A 15011-nucleotide genomic window follows, 5' to 3' on the forward strand; every position below is an offset into this window, starting at 1 on the left:
AGCATTCTGTGATCAAGGGCTTCCCCCCGGCCCCAAACTGGGAACTGTTTGCCCACCCCTTCCCCATCCATGCCATCCCTACCAGGTCACCGAGGATCCCCCAAGGGCCTCACGACTACTGTCTTCAACTTTGTTCTGGACGTAGCTGATTATAGAACACACAGCACACATAACTGAAATAGCATTCACCTTTGAAGTTCTTTCTAAAAGAGGAAAACCATTTAGTTACACCCAGACAGCCTCGTCCTGAGGCCACACATTTGCCATCCACTTACTCTCTGTCTGCAGCCCCGATGGGTTCCACATCCGTGACATTCTGCACACCTCCCCCCTACACACACACACTTGGGGGTGGAAGGCCAAGCCAAAGAACTTATTTCCTGGGTGACAATGTGTGTGGTTTGGATGGCCAGCTCTTCCTAGGACTCAAGGTCATTTTGGTTTGCTCTTCCCTTCAACATGACTGGCATTCTGGTTCACCAGCCTTACCATTCGATGCTGGGTGGTCAGTTCAGCTCCGAATGCTAGTTGTGGAGCCCTGAATCAGTTATGTAGCCTCAGTTTCCTCTTGTATAAAGAGGATAGAGTAGTACTTGGCTCTTGGGTTTCTGTGAGAATGAAGTGTATGCGCAGCATTTATAACAGAGCCTGCTCCTTGGCATTGATAAGGATGAGTTCTCATTATGTTTCATGCATACATTTGGGCACAAGGCATTCTCTCATTGAGGGAGACTCGGGCTCAGGGAGGTGTAGGGAGCATCCTAGGGCTGCCTGTACTCCTCATTGCAGACCCACGGGAAGCACAGATTGTGCAGGGATGCCTACCACGCACAGAAGGGCCACTGCCCATGCTGCACGCCCAGGCAGAGTTCCATAGATTCATGCATGGCAGAAGCCAGTTGAGACGTGGGGTGTTATGTGGTGTCTGCAGCCACATCTCACTCCCTGGAGCATCACACACAGCAAGGACAGTGATTACCCTTGAGCAGGGGGATGCTGACAGGGATTCCAGGGATCCTGTTATCCTTGGATTCTGAGAGTCTCTGGCTTCCTGGGAAAGCAAAGAGGGAATGTGATTCCCTTCAGGGTGCTCCATTTCTTACTCAAGTGACATGAAAGCTGTGACACCACCATGTGCCCCTGTCACCACCAAAACAAGATTCAAGGGGCAGTTAAGTCTGACACGTATGGAGACCCCACGTGCTAGGCACTGGGTCCAGCCCTAGGCTGGGTACCCATGGTGCATTCCCGTTCTGAATGATCCCATCCACGTGTCCTGTATCCCGGCCCCGGTGGCAGCACCAACAGAAAAGGGGAAAAACAGAAACTACTCAGGACAGAAAAGCAGAAAGCACTGCCCCAGGCTTACGAGAGACCCCAAGGCACAGAGTAAGGTATTTGCCATCAAGGTTCCCAGCTCTCCGCCATTGATTATGTGGTGAGTATAGTTCATTAGAGTGGAAAAAAGCAGTGGGTGACTGGGTGACAGGCACTGAGGGGGGCACCTGACAGGATGAGCACTGGGTGTTACGCTATATGTTGGCAAATTGAACTCCAATTAAAAAAAATATACAAAAAAAAAAAAAAAAAGGAAAGGAAGCAAAAACCCACCAAGACCGTCTTCTGTTGAATTCAGCCAATGCACATATTTCCAAGGGCATCTCAATAACTTTTAACAACACACTGATTCCTTCAAATCAAGGTTGACAAACAGGACTTCCTATAGGGCTAGATTCTTTAAATTATTTGTCTACCATTTTCTTACCTATCCACTCTCCACTCTATCTTGTGCATCAGGAAAGGTAATGATAAATCATCCCATGACCACCACCACCACCACCACCACCTCCTCCTCCTCCTCCTCCTCCTCCTCCTCCTCCTCCTCTTCCTCCTCCTCCTCCTTCTTCTTCTTCTTTCTTCTTCTTTTTTTTTTTTTTTTTTTGTTCACTTGGAAAAGCAACTATATAGGTGGCGGGTATAATCATTTTTCTAATTTAAATGCAGGCAGCTTTATTTCTTGAGCAGATCCTGAAATGAGTCCCTTCCATGTTGAGGAGTTCATATTTCATCCCAAGTATGTAAGAGCTGCTGTTAAGCTGCTAACCAATAGATATTAGGCAAAAGTAAATGGCATCTAATAAATGAATAAATAGCTCTGCCCTCAGAAATAAAATGCCGGCAAGGGACACATTGCATGGCAATCACGATGCTGTCTTCAGATTCACAGTTAAATCACCAATAATGCATTCCTCCTTCCAACTCATTCTAAAATGTTTCATTTGGCAGTTGCCTTGAGCAAAGCCCTGCCTGGTTAGGTGGTAGATACCTTCAAAAAATGACACCCACAAATGCCCTCCTGGTCTGCTCCCCACCTCCTTTTGCTTTCCCCTTCTGAGAACCCAACTGTCATATACTGTAGGCAAGTCCAGGCTACTGCACTGAGGGGAGAGGCCTCATAGTGTGGCCCTGCAGGATAAGATGCCATGTGGAGAGACAAGCCTTCCGGAAGAGAACCAAGACAACCCAGGCAAGCTCTCAGCTCACAGAGGAACCAAATGCTGTTCCTCAGGCTGTTTCTTACAGTAGTCGCTCCCCCGGTGTGCAGCATCCACATCACCTGGCACTTGTGAGAAATGCACATTCTCAGAGCCCACCCAGTCCTACTGGGTCACAAACTCCCAGCATGGGATAATAAGCAGTTGGTGTTGGAACATGTCCTCCAGTTGATTCTGATGTTGGCTCAAGCTTGAGAACCACAGTCAGGGGAATCACATTCCAGCCTCTTTAAGAGCATTTTCCTCTCTCCTGAACCTACTTGCTGTTTCTATAATCTTGAAGACTGCCAATTACAGTATAACAGAACCCTCTACTAAATATCTAATATCCAGAAAAACAAAGAAAGATGACTGCTTAGACATTGCACCTCATCTCCCTTTAACATAGTGCTAAATAACCTGGGGATCCATGCAGACTCATTACCTGCATGTGCACAGAGAAGTCATCAAGAAGAGGGTGTATGTATGTGGACATGAATGCCACAGAACTCTCCAGAATGGAGCAGGAGGGACAGGATCCTGCTATTAATTTCTAATCATAAAAGGAGACATTCTTGCTACAAAAAGCAAATCTACTTCTACTCAATAGCACTTTATAAGTAGATGAAACTCCTTGATGTGATGTTGAAATTTCCAAGATCCTGGTTCCAATTAATCCAAAAAAGCACCTGGCCAAAAATCAATATTGTACCTTTGGCAAGATATGTCAAAATTTGTATTGTATCTGAAGAACTATGGCTTTGAAGCCCTCATCCTATGCCTCTCCTGCAAGTAAGGACTGGATATTTAAATACCAATATTACTAGGCAACTGCTATTCATCAGATGTCACCATGTGGGAGGGATTCATAGAATTTAGTATATGAGATTCATCTGATAATTTATTTGGTCTTAATGGAGCTGCTTATGAAAAGGCCCTTTCACTTTCTTCTTTTATGTAAGATGGTCCTAAATCATTCAAAATATCCTTCAACACACTATGAAATATCATGGCATCCACAAACATTCTACATGACTATAAATGTCTATGTCCCTACCCATGTTTACTAGTGCTGTGGCCTCCCACCCGACTGGCCTCAGTCACTCAGCCATACCTTAGGATTATGCATTAGGTACTGGCCACATGCCCAGTACCATTGCTGTATGCTCCAGGGGGTAGACACATATCCAGCATGCTCCCCCCCCCCCGCCCCCTTCCCATGACATATGTCTATCTAAGAAGTAAGTCTGGCCTCTACCCGTCCCTGGAAAGTATCACCTGAAGTCCTAAGCTAAAATCACTTTGTCCAGTAGTGAACTCCCATCTCCTTCAAGGGTTGGGTTCTAAAGGCAGTGCTTATTGTGGGAGCCACAATCACCAAATATATATAACTGGACATCCCTGAGGCAGGTTCCGTGTCGGAGTCCCACATTCCCATAGAAAGCCCAGCATGACTAACTTTTCCTCCAGCTTCAGAAGTGATGGCAGTTTCCAAGGTTGAGCACCAGGGAAAGGATTTGGCGTCCATTTAAGGACCATATTGTACAAAATGGATGTTTCTTTAAAAAGCAGACATACATGTGATGAGGTGAGTTGTCAGTGTTAGTAGAGAAATGTGGGGACCAAGAATGACTAAGGGAACATGGAATGACATTGCATGCTCCCTCGAGGGTACATACTCTCTAGATACAGCAGAAGACACAGCCTTCATTTGTCTTTTTCTTCTTTTTTTTCTTTTTCTTGCCAAGTGTATATGGTTAGTCTAGTTCCAAGAAATCAAATATGCAAAGTAGAAAAAGTAGGGCAGACTTGGACAGAGTAATACTACTGGCTCATGGGACAGGAGAGCGCCTTTGAGATACTCCTGGGAGGGCACTCTCTCTGACTGACCTTTTTCCTGTGAAAATTCCACCATTCCAGTGAGATAGAGATTACCAACTGTTAATCTGTTGATTGATGCCCACCAGAGGAAATGATTAAAAACATGGATTACTACCCCACAGCCTTAGACATTTTGATTCTGTAGGTACGGGATAAAGAACAAGTATTCATAATTTAAAAATCTCCCCAGAGAATTCAAACTGCCTAACAGTTTGAAGAAACTCTGGGTTTAAATTTTGGCAGAGGTGCCAAAATGTTAATATTTATCACTGATACCCTAACATATGGGTTCATCAGATAAATAAATGTCACCTGGAAAGCAAAGAAGGAATTTGAACAGAGAATAAGCTTTGACAAGGGTGGGGAACAGCCCTGGGGGATGGAGAGAAGCTTCTGGGTGGTAATGAGGTTGTAGAAGGAGGAGCCATAGAAACACGGAAACATCCAGGAGATGACTGTACAGCCACATGGCTGACTTTACCATCTATAAATGCTGGACTCACCAAGCAGCTCTGGCTCCATGGAAAACAAAAGTGTTGCCCCATATGAACGAAGCACAGTTCTCAAAGAATCTTTTCACTGAACATGTTGACCATGTCTTCATGAATTTCTTCTTTCCTCCAAAAAAGTTTCATTTTGAAAACAAGGAGAGCCATAGTATTCGGTTTGGTCAACCAGAAGATACAAGACTGAGAAACCATAGGTCATTATGAGATTAAGTCTACATGAGACACCCATCCCTGGACAACCTGGGGGTTACAGCACAACAGATCCTCTGTCAACTGCATTGCATGGCCGGCATTAGCCACTTACCTTTCGGTCTGGCCAATTGTACTTCGCAAAGATAGTATCATAAGTGTCCACTGCCCCATCGGTGATGAGCATGATGGCCTGGCTGCAGATGCTTCCTTGTCCTGTGTGGTTGAACTGTGGGAAGAAACAAGGTCAGACTAAAAGACACACCAGAGAGCTCTGTGCATCCACGAGGCTTCAGAGGCATGAGAGCTTGGGAAGCTTCTCAAGACAAGAGCTCGTTCTGCAAAACAGAACCTACACGATAAGCATTTCCCCCCATGCATTCTCTGTATTTGCTTTGACAAACCGGAACTAAATACTGACCACAGAGGGGATTTCTGGAAAACACACACAAGGTGGGAAGTGAGATTCTAGGACAAATAACCTCTCTTACCTTCAAGCACAGATAGTGCCTCATTATATTAGCCCCAAAGGCATTGGCACAATCACCCTTTAGCAACACATGATATGAGCAGTAGAATGAGCAGCAGGCAAGATCTTTCAAAATCTAAATGAGTCTGGTTTGATGCACTATATAGTAAAATCAAGGAGATTTTGGACACATGGAGAATAAAGTCAGGAACATGCCAATTCAGACTAGAAGCCCAAGCACTCGTTTTGTAGCACGTGTTTTAAATATATATTTGTTCGCATGTAACATTATATATTAGTTTGTATATGTTACTATTGTAAAACAGACTGAAATTCCAAGATTGTGCCCACTGGTGTGCAAGACTCTAAATTCCTTCAACTCTCAGTATTACCTGGCATCGTAAAAAGCTCCCAGCCTTGGGGCACCTGGGTGGCTCAGTGGTTGAGCATCTGCCTTCAGCTCAGGTCATGAGCCCAGCCAGGGTCCAGGGATCAAGTCCTACACCAGGCTCCCCACAGGAAGCCTGCTTCTCCCTCTGCCTATGTCTCTGCCTCTGTCTATGTATCTCTCATGAATAAATAAATAAAATCTTTAAAACCCCCCCCCCCACACACACACACAAAAAAAAAACCACAGAAAACAAAAACAAACCTCCCAGCCTTTGTGAGTAGTAGACAGGGTAGACTGGTTACCAGAACTTGATGTCCCTCTCTGGAATCAGGGTATAGAATTCCCTTAATGAATGCTATTAATGCAATTCAAAGCAACAGCATGTCCTTTAAAAAACCCTACAGTTAGGGTGCCCTGAGTGGCTCAGTTGGTGAAGTATTGGCCTTCAGTTCAGGGTCCTGGGATCGAGCCCTGCATCGGGCTCCCTACTCAGCAAGGAATCTGCTTCTTCCTCTCTTTAAGCCCTCCCCTCTGCTCATTCTCTCTCTCTCTTTCAAATAAATAAATAAAATCTTTTAAAAATATAAATAAATAAATAAATAAATTAATTAATTAATACATACTCTACAATTAACATGACAGTGCTGAGGCATGAAAACATACAAAAAGTCTTTAACTTTCAGTAGTGAAAATTCCCACCATTATAACTGGTGAAATTTGCTCATTAATTTTTTATTATTTACTAAGTGCCCACACAGAGCTGAGGATGAGACATGCAAAAATTCCTTCCCTCCTGTAGTTTATAATTCTATGTGTGTGTGTGGGGGGGGGGACATAAAAACAAAGTAAATAAGTATTCTAGGGAACCAAAAAATAAAAAAGAAAGCAGACCAGGGGAATAGGAAATGAGGAGGGGGAGACTTTAGAAAAAATAGCTAGAGAAGACCTCATTGAGAAGGTGGCATATGAATGACACCTGCAGGGGGTGAGAATCTAGGGGAGGGTCATCCCAGAGCAGACCAAGAGCGCATGCAAAGGCACAGGGTAGGCAAGTTCCATCTGCTGACCAAGGCACTGGGGAGGGATGGAAACTGTTCTTGGATTCACTGGCTGTTCCTGCTGGAGTAGAGTGCTAATAAAGCATTCAAGGTGAAATGCAATGCCTAGTCTCTGTGTACTTAGAATTCTGATGTAGATAGAGATTGAAGTTGCAACTGGAGAGAGAAGACTATAACTAACTGGATGAATGAATGAATAGATGGAAGGGAGGGAGAGAGGGAGGAAGGAAGGCCAGAAGGAATTGCTTGGGGCCATATGGGGCAGAGCAAAGCCACCTAAAGACATGCATGGACTGCCATACTATGGTGAAAAACATTTAATCCCATCCTAGCACCACAAGCTGTGATAAATTCTCATCTCAGAGTGTCCTTTTCCTCCTTTATAAAATGAGTAACATGCTTACATGGTTGTTACAATGCAGGTTAAATGTTCATTATATGCTGGGCAGCAAGTATTAACTTACTTAAGACTAGCTTCTGAGGTAAGTACTATCGTTATCAGCATTTTACAGGTGGGGAATTTGAGGCAGGGAGAAATTAGTTAACTTGACCAAGGTCGCAGAGCTCCCATCTGTAATGGCCAGGATTTAAACCCAGGCAGTCCAGCTCTAGAATCTATCCCCAGCACACTCTATGGCCTCCCAATAATGAGATGAAGGTCCTTGAGCAGATGGAGATGCATGGTAGGGTGCCATCAACACTTCCTTCACCTGCTTCTTCCTCCCTCCATCCTTTCCAGAGTTCTAGGGTCACATGGTAGTCACCACATCTTCTACCAAGAATGAGTGAGTGCTCTTCAAATTGTGTGCCTTAGGCACTTGCCCCACTGTAGCCCTGGCCCTGGCAGCCATTCCTGCAACTCGGACTAGACCAGAACCCTTGAATTAATGAGTGGACATGGCCCATGCTGTAATATCATAGAAATTCTCAGGTATGTATAAATACTTGAGAACTAAAACCATCCCACGCAGCTATGGTTCTATTGTCTTCATCAACTACTATTCCAGAAAACTCTTGCTCAGGAAGATAAAATTGCAAATAACTTTATTGCTTATTCCAGGAACATCCTGAAAGGCCCATCAACTCTTCAATAGAAACCATCACAGGACAATCTGTACCCTAAGACTCTTGAAAGCCCTGACCTCAAAATCTTCCCTCTGTTGCACCCAACAATCGTAAACTAGAATGTTAGGATTCTCACCCAATCTTAATGAAGCCTCTTCCTTCTCGTCCATTCTGAAAGACTACCTTCAATCAGTCTTCATTGTCTCAAAAAAAATGACTTTGTCCCTTCCACTCTGAGATACTGCTAAGATTCTATCATCATAGTGCATTTTCTTCCTTACTGCAGTAAGAAGAAACATTGCTGGAGTCCTGTCCTATCAACAGGTTGTTCTGGAAATATTTTGGGGAGCTGCATTCAACACAGTCTTCAGATCATTGAATAACCCCAGCAGTGGGCCCCCTGAATAAAGGTGATCTCTGCTTCAGTTCACAGAGTCTGAAAAAGGGGAAAAAAATCAAGACACCTTAAGACTGTTGTTCATGTGACTCACTGGAAAGCATCCTGGCAAAATTCTCCAAAACAAAAGGCAAGAAAGAGAGGGAAATGAAGATATCTGAATAACACAGACTGGAAGAAGGGGCTGCCCTGAGCTGTTTATTTAAAAACATCACTTTCCTCTCTGGCTGAGTCCCTGGTATTCTCTGCTGCAATCTGCAGTCGGAGAATTTTGAAGAATGCAATTAAATTCAAATGCTTTGATGAGTAATATCTCTTCTCTTCATATTTGTCTAGAACTTTTTTTTTTTGAATAGCGGGAGTGATGAAAGTGTTTTCCATAATAATAACAATGACAAGGGCCTGATGATGAACTACAATTAGCTCAGTGATTCATCAGTTAGCAGCGAAAATTTCAATGCATCCTGACATTTAGAGCATTTGGTTGTGATTAACAGTCTTTGAAATGTCACCGAATTTTATTTAATTGGCTAAGAAAAATTTTTAAAAGGTAATCACTGCAAAGATCATATTCATCGCCAAAAAAGATAATTGCGGTTGTCACATGACAAGGTAGATGCTAACTACTGTAGCAAACCAGCTCTGTGTTCTTACAGAAACTAATGAATACAGCAGAGATCAATAGCTGGAAGGGTCTTAGAAGTTTATTTGAATGCTCCTTTCAAAGCCGTTTGTACAACAACTGCAAGTCTTTAAGTCATCTGAGCAAATCCTGACACTGAAATGCAGGTAATTGCAAAACAGAATTTACTTCATTTAGTTATAGCAACCTCTGAACCATTCTGAGCCCCAGCCACAATCAAAATTTCAATTGTGTCTGTGAGAATGTGTGTGTGTGTGTGTGTGTGTGTGTGAGAGAGAGAGAGAGAGAGAGAGAGAGAGACAGGGAGAGACACACAGAGGGACAATGTGTGTTTGTGTGATTGAGAAATAACTCTTTATTCGTACTGGCTTGCAAGGGCAGGAGTAATACACAGAAGAGAATTATATCACTTAAAGGTCATATTGATGAAGTGGAAAATAGCGAAAGCTTCATTTTCATGGGAGATTAAGCATCTCTGTGTTTTTCAAAATGTTTGGCTATTTAAAAGCCCAAAGCCCAGTGGCAAGAGACAGGATGGAAATGTTTCTCTCTCTGAGATAAATGTGCGTTCGAAATATGGTGCCAACCATCAACCAATCTCAATTAGGGATATCTTGTAATATTTTGTTCCTTTCGTTTCTACTCTTTGGAATTTACACTGGACCCATTGGGTTTTCTGACTGGCCAGACCCCAGAGGGTTTTACAGGTAAAGGCAGAGAAGAGGTGTTTGGAAGGTTTTCCTGGTTCAAAGTTATTTCTGTTATCAGGATTTAAGAAAAGAAATCCACCATGTGTTGGTGATTTCTCTGGATCTGAGAGGTGCTAGGAGGTTAATACACCCTCTTGCAGCAAACATATTATGCCTGAAGGTGTGCTTGGTGAGCTGTGACTTCTACAAGATTCTAACCCTGAGGTTCTGATATGATATAAAGAGTTCCCAAGTCAGTAAGTTTGAGTACTGGCATAAATACATTTTGAATAAGTCTGCTCCCTGCAGGATTTCGAAGGCCTTGAATATGCTCAGGTGCATGGTGGGTCTCCGGGAGAGGAGGATGGCATCTCACCACCTCAACATCTAGGCTGGAGTACCTTGGCAGACCAGTGTTAACTGGCATACAATGGGGAAGCACTGCTTGGAAGTGTCTCTGGGAAATCTGCTAAGTGACGGGATGGGGAGAGAGAAAGTACTAGGGCAAGGAAAAGGAGAGAGGGAAAGATGAAGGGAAGCTGACATTCCTGAGGACTGGGGCAGGAAGTTAAGACCAAAACACCAAGAGCTCTAGCTGCTTCTAGAAGCCACAGGCACCCTGACCAGAGTTGAGGCTGTCTAGTGTCTCCATGGTCACAGAGATGGCCCTTCCCACCCACCCCAACCCTGCTGAAAGGGAGTCAGGTACAGCTGGAATCCTCGACCCTGGTCTACCAGAGCCAGCTTCATGGGCGTGAGATGCACACAGCTGCACAAGGCCCCACACTTGGCTTAACACTCTGCTTGCTGCCTTTCTCTTAAGATTCTTAATGAGTTCTGAACAAGGGACCTGCATTTTCATTCTGCACTGGGCCTCACAAATGATGTAGCTAGTGCTGGGTCTACTCCTCTCCCCATTTTACAGATGAGGAAAATAAAGGTCAGGCTAAGTAGAGTTTTCTCAAGGTTGCACAGCAAGCTCTGACCAAGTCAGGCTTCTCAGCCCGAACTGCCTGACTCCAGAGGCCACAGACTTCATATGACAAGCATCCACCAACTCTTGCTCCTTCACCACCTCTGCCAAAGAGCCAGGAAACAGAAATTCACTGCAGGGCACGTTTCCAAACAAGGGACTCATCAGGTCAGAGTAGCCTCCCCCTGCTCTAGACACAAGGCTTTTGAGATAAAAAGAGAACTAATTTTATAACTGTGAGAAGTCTTTCAATATGACTCTCTCGAAAGAGCCCACTGAAGATGCAGAGCTTGGCATCTCCAAGCCCCGAGAAGGGGCCTATCCAGGGTTCAAATTAGAATTTAGAGGTACAGTTTGGCCCTTTGCTCTGGTCAGCTATGTTCATAAATTATTCGTAAGCTGTTAACAGGGATGTGCTGTCCCAAACACGGAGCCTTACCTAAATGTGAATTGTCTGTAGCCAGCAGCCCCGTGCAGCAAAGCAGGAGGGAATAGCTGTAGGTTTAACTCAAGTTAATTCGAGGTGCTGATGTGGCACCTTACCTCCTTATTTTCCTTCCCTTGCAGTCTCGACACTGGCTCAGGACCAATACCTCACAGGCCTTCTTTGTGCCAATAGGTACTATTGGTAAAAGGCAGTCTAGAGTTGGGGCCCAGTCTTGGCTTGAGAGGCCAGTGTAGCCAAGTGAGAAGAGCTCCAGATTTGGAGTTGGGCACAGCTGATTCCCAGGATGCGCCATGCGCTGGTGGGCGGGTGCTCACCTGCAGGCTGACACCTGAGCCCCACAGAGCCTTCAGAACACTGAGCTGCCAGCTGGGCTCTCAGCTCCTAAGACACCTCGATGGAACTGTCGCCCCCTTTAGTGTCTGTTTCCACTCAATCCCATTCCATGCCTCTCCCCAGATTTGCCGGGCGCTCCAGGAGTTTTGAACAGGTTCATCTGAAGGAGAGTACTAGAGGATGGAAGGGAGAGGCCAAAGCTTTTCGAAGCCATGTCTCCCTTTCTCCTGATCTGGGGGCATGGGTGCTTTCTGGCAATAGCTGCATCTCTTCCAAGGTACCAGCTTCCACAGGGCTCTCACTGGGCAGCCCCTCCACACTTCGATTCCTATCTGGATGGCCACTGGGAGGATGTCTCATTGTGACACCAAGGGTATCCCTCCCTCCTGTTGTCCATCCTACCTTAGATAGGAGCTGCCTCCTGCTGGTGCTAATCACAGAATTGTTTCATTTTCTGCTTGGTTTCTGAGCTTCTCCAGTCCTTATGCAGCCAAACCCCTGAAGAAGTGAACCCCTGCTGTTTGACAGATCTAGAGTGATTTCTTTCTTTTCTTTCTTTTTTTTTTTTTTTTGCTTCTTAACATTTTACCCTATCTCCCCGGTCCAAGCCACAGTACATGTCACCCAGATAATTTCATGGACTCCCTGCTATTCATGGTCTTTGTTTTTCAGTACAACAGCCAGAGAAATCCTGCTAAAACTCAAGTTGGTCATGTCATTCTCTGCTCAGAATCCAGTGACTTTCCATCCCACACAGAGCAAGAGGCAAAATCCCCACATGAGTCATGTGGTTGGGCCCCTGCTACCTCCATGATCTCATCCCCTAGCTCACTCTCTCTCTCTCTCTCACTTTGCTCCTCACACTGGTCTCTTTGCTGTATGGTAAATATGCCAAACATCTCTGCCTCAGGGCCTTTGTACTTGTTCCTCTTGCTGGAAACTCCTTCCCCAAAATGAAATCACTGTTCCCTTACTTCCTTAAGGTCTCTACTCCAACCAAGGGCATCAGTCAGAGAGATCTCTCTTGACCACACTGTAAAAAGCAGCAAGTCCTTATTACACTAGAACAATGGGGCTGTTGTTCTCCATAAGAACATGCACTTCATCTGTCTTTTTCCATTAGACCTGGGGTCAGCAAACTTCTGTAAAGGGCCACATGGTAAATAGTTTAGGTTTTACAGACCATATGGTCTCTATCGGAACTAATCAACTTGGCCATTGTAATGCAAAAGCAGCCATAGAGGATACATAATCAGGTGGGCATGAATGCATTCCAATAAAACAATATTTACAAAAACAAGATGCAGGCTGGATTTGGCTCATGGGCCATAATTCCTCAACCTTCTCACTGGAACACGAGGTCCCTTAAAGCAAATACTTTTGTCTAGTCTGTTCTCTGGTGCTTCCCAGTGCCTGACATTCCAAAGCATGCGACATATACTAGTTACATAATGATACAGAACCTGCATTAATAAAGATAGTCACTATTTTCCTACTGCTCTTTCTCGGTGTAGCAAGAACACAAAAGTCACATGCCAGCTCTTTTAGCTTAACACAATTGTATTCAAGGAGCAGAATCACCAACCCAGGACCCTCCAAAGGTTTTCATGGAAGGTTAACGGGTGCTACTTGAAAAACAGATTCTTGTTCCAAAAAGTGCAAGAAACAGTTGGTTAAGCAGCATGTACTACTTACTGTAGGACTTACTGGAGTCTTGATTATGCTACTGTGTATTGTGAATCTGCAAAGGGCTAGAAGAGGGGAAGGATGGATATGGCACTCCCTAAACCTACTGCACAGAGAAAGCTCTTCTGCTGAACGTTGCCACAGGCAGGAATTCAGTGTTAAACACAATGAGACATGAGTGTACTTTATGAGGAAACTGAAAGTTTCTGAGATGAGATCTGCATTGGAAGTCAGTCAAGTGTTGGTGGCCCCAGAGCCAACAAGCATGGCAGGCAAGAACCCCACTCAGAGGACTCAATTAACTCTGCCCAGCAGGGGGTTGGTTTGGCCTCACTGGCTGGACCTGGTTTCTGAACTGAGATGATTCAAGTGGCCAGCCTCACCCTCCCATCTGGAGCCTATAGATACCACCCAGTGACAGCCAAGGCTAACCATAATGCTGGTCCACAATTTTTTAAAAATTAAATTAAAAGATAAAATAAAATTCCATCTCTTCTCCTGGATATAAGTAAGTCAAGTTAATGAGGAGCTTACATCACTGAGAATGTTGAAGGCCTCGTTCAGAGCTATATCCAGCATTCCAATTCCTTTGGCAAAAAGTTTGTCCAGATGCTCCCTGAAGTGCTGGAACAATAAAGTAGAGAATTCATTAGCGTCCGAACTGTTACATGAAATGCCAACTTCAAATGAACAGGTGCACACTAAGGCCAACGAGTCTCAGACTGGAATGGTCATAATGCAATTTTATCCTTCAGAATTCAAAACATAAGAACTTAGTCAATATAAAATTTACCTTCTATATGCATTTTTCAGCTTTGACTGCATCCTAAGGGAAAAATTCATTGAATTCTGGCAGAAAGCACTTAATCTCTCTGAAGTTCTTACTTTCCTTTCCAGTGTCATCTCCCATGACCCACTCCATCCCCTTCTATCCTCAATTATCCCACTGCTGATCACTTTTAGGACTCTGTGCATGCTCTCCTCCATCTGGAGCCCACTCTCCATCCATTTCCTTGCTTTCCCACCACACTTTTTCCCACCTACCTTTGGGACCTCAGTTTGGACATCACTCCTTTCCAGAGTCCCATCTCTGAGACTGCTTCAGAATGCTTCCTTAGGACCCCATGCTGCATCCCATGCTCAAACCCGCCTTAGAACTCTGGATATGCAAGTGCCTGGGTAGATCCTGTCCCCACTCAAGACTGTGACATTCCTGAGACCAGGCATATTCAATGGCCTACTCTGTCTCTCATGACAACCACACATCTGATATACAAAAGGTGCCCCCCACCAAAAAAAAAAAAAAAAAAAAAAAAGGTACCCAAACCATTTCCAAAGAGCAAGGATAAAGACTGGATTACAAGGTAAGAATTGTGATTATGGCAAGGGGGACCCGGGCTAGAAATCAGAAGAGCTTCAAGGAATATGCAAGAATAGAAACAAATCCCTTCAGAAAAATCCCCAAGGCCTATCTGGCTATGTGGGTTCCACAGAAGCTCAGTACCAGCTGGAAATTAAAGGCAGCAAAGAGGTAAGGGTGGAGCCCATTATGTTTCTGCTCTCAACAAAGAGGCAAGAGTGGGTCCAAGCATGTGCCCAGGGACACATGATCCTGTGGGATATCCACTGCCCCAAAGCTCGTGTCCACAGTGGCACAGCTGCTTGGCATTATTTTCCAAAGGACCTATTCCAAAACCACTTCTTTTCTACTGAAATGAATTACTCTTTCCTCAAAGACATCCACAC

General features: G+C 44.5%; 1 protein-coding gene across 11 annotated transcripts in view; it reads right to left on the reverse strand.

The window, feature by feature from the left end:
• CACNA2D3 (calcium voltage-gated channel auxiliary subunit alpha2delta 3) overlaps positions 1-15011 on the reverse strand; it is a 945794-nt gene that overhangs the window by 370448 nt on the left and 560335 nt on the right. For all 11 annotated transcript variants that reach the window (XR_007404330.1, XM_049098270.1, XM_049098267.1 and 8 more), the window contains 2 exons: positions 13800-13889; positions 5229-5342 (listed from right to left, as the gene is read on the reverse strand). Coding sequence is in view for 10 of the 11 variants with exons in the window: in XM_049098270.1 (XP_048954227.1) it covers positions 5229-5342; positions 13800-13889 (204 nt within the window). In the remaining variant the exon portion in view is untranslated. The remainder of the gene's footprint in view (positions 1-5228; positions 5343-13799; positions 13890-15011) is intronic.

This window comes from Canis lupus, chromosome 20, assembly GCF_003254725.2.
Source record: "Canis lupus dingo isolate Sandy chromosome 20, ASM325472v2, whole genome shotgun sequence".
Taxonomy (NCBI): Eukaryota; Metazoa; Chordata; class Mammalia; order Carnivora; family Canidae; genus Canis; species Canis lupus.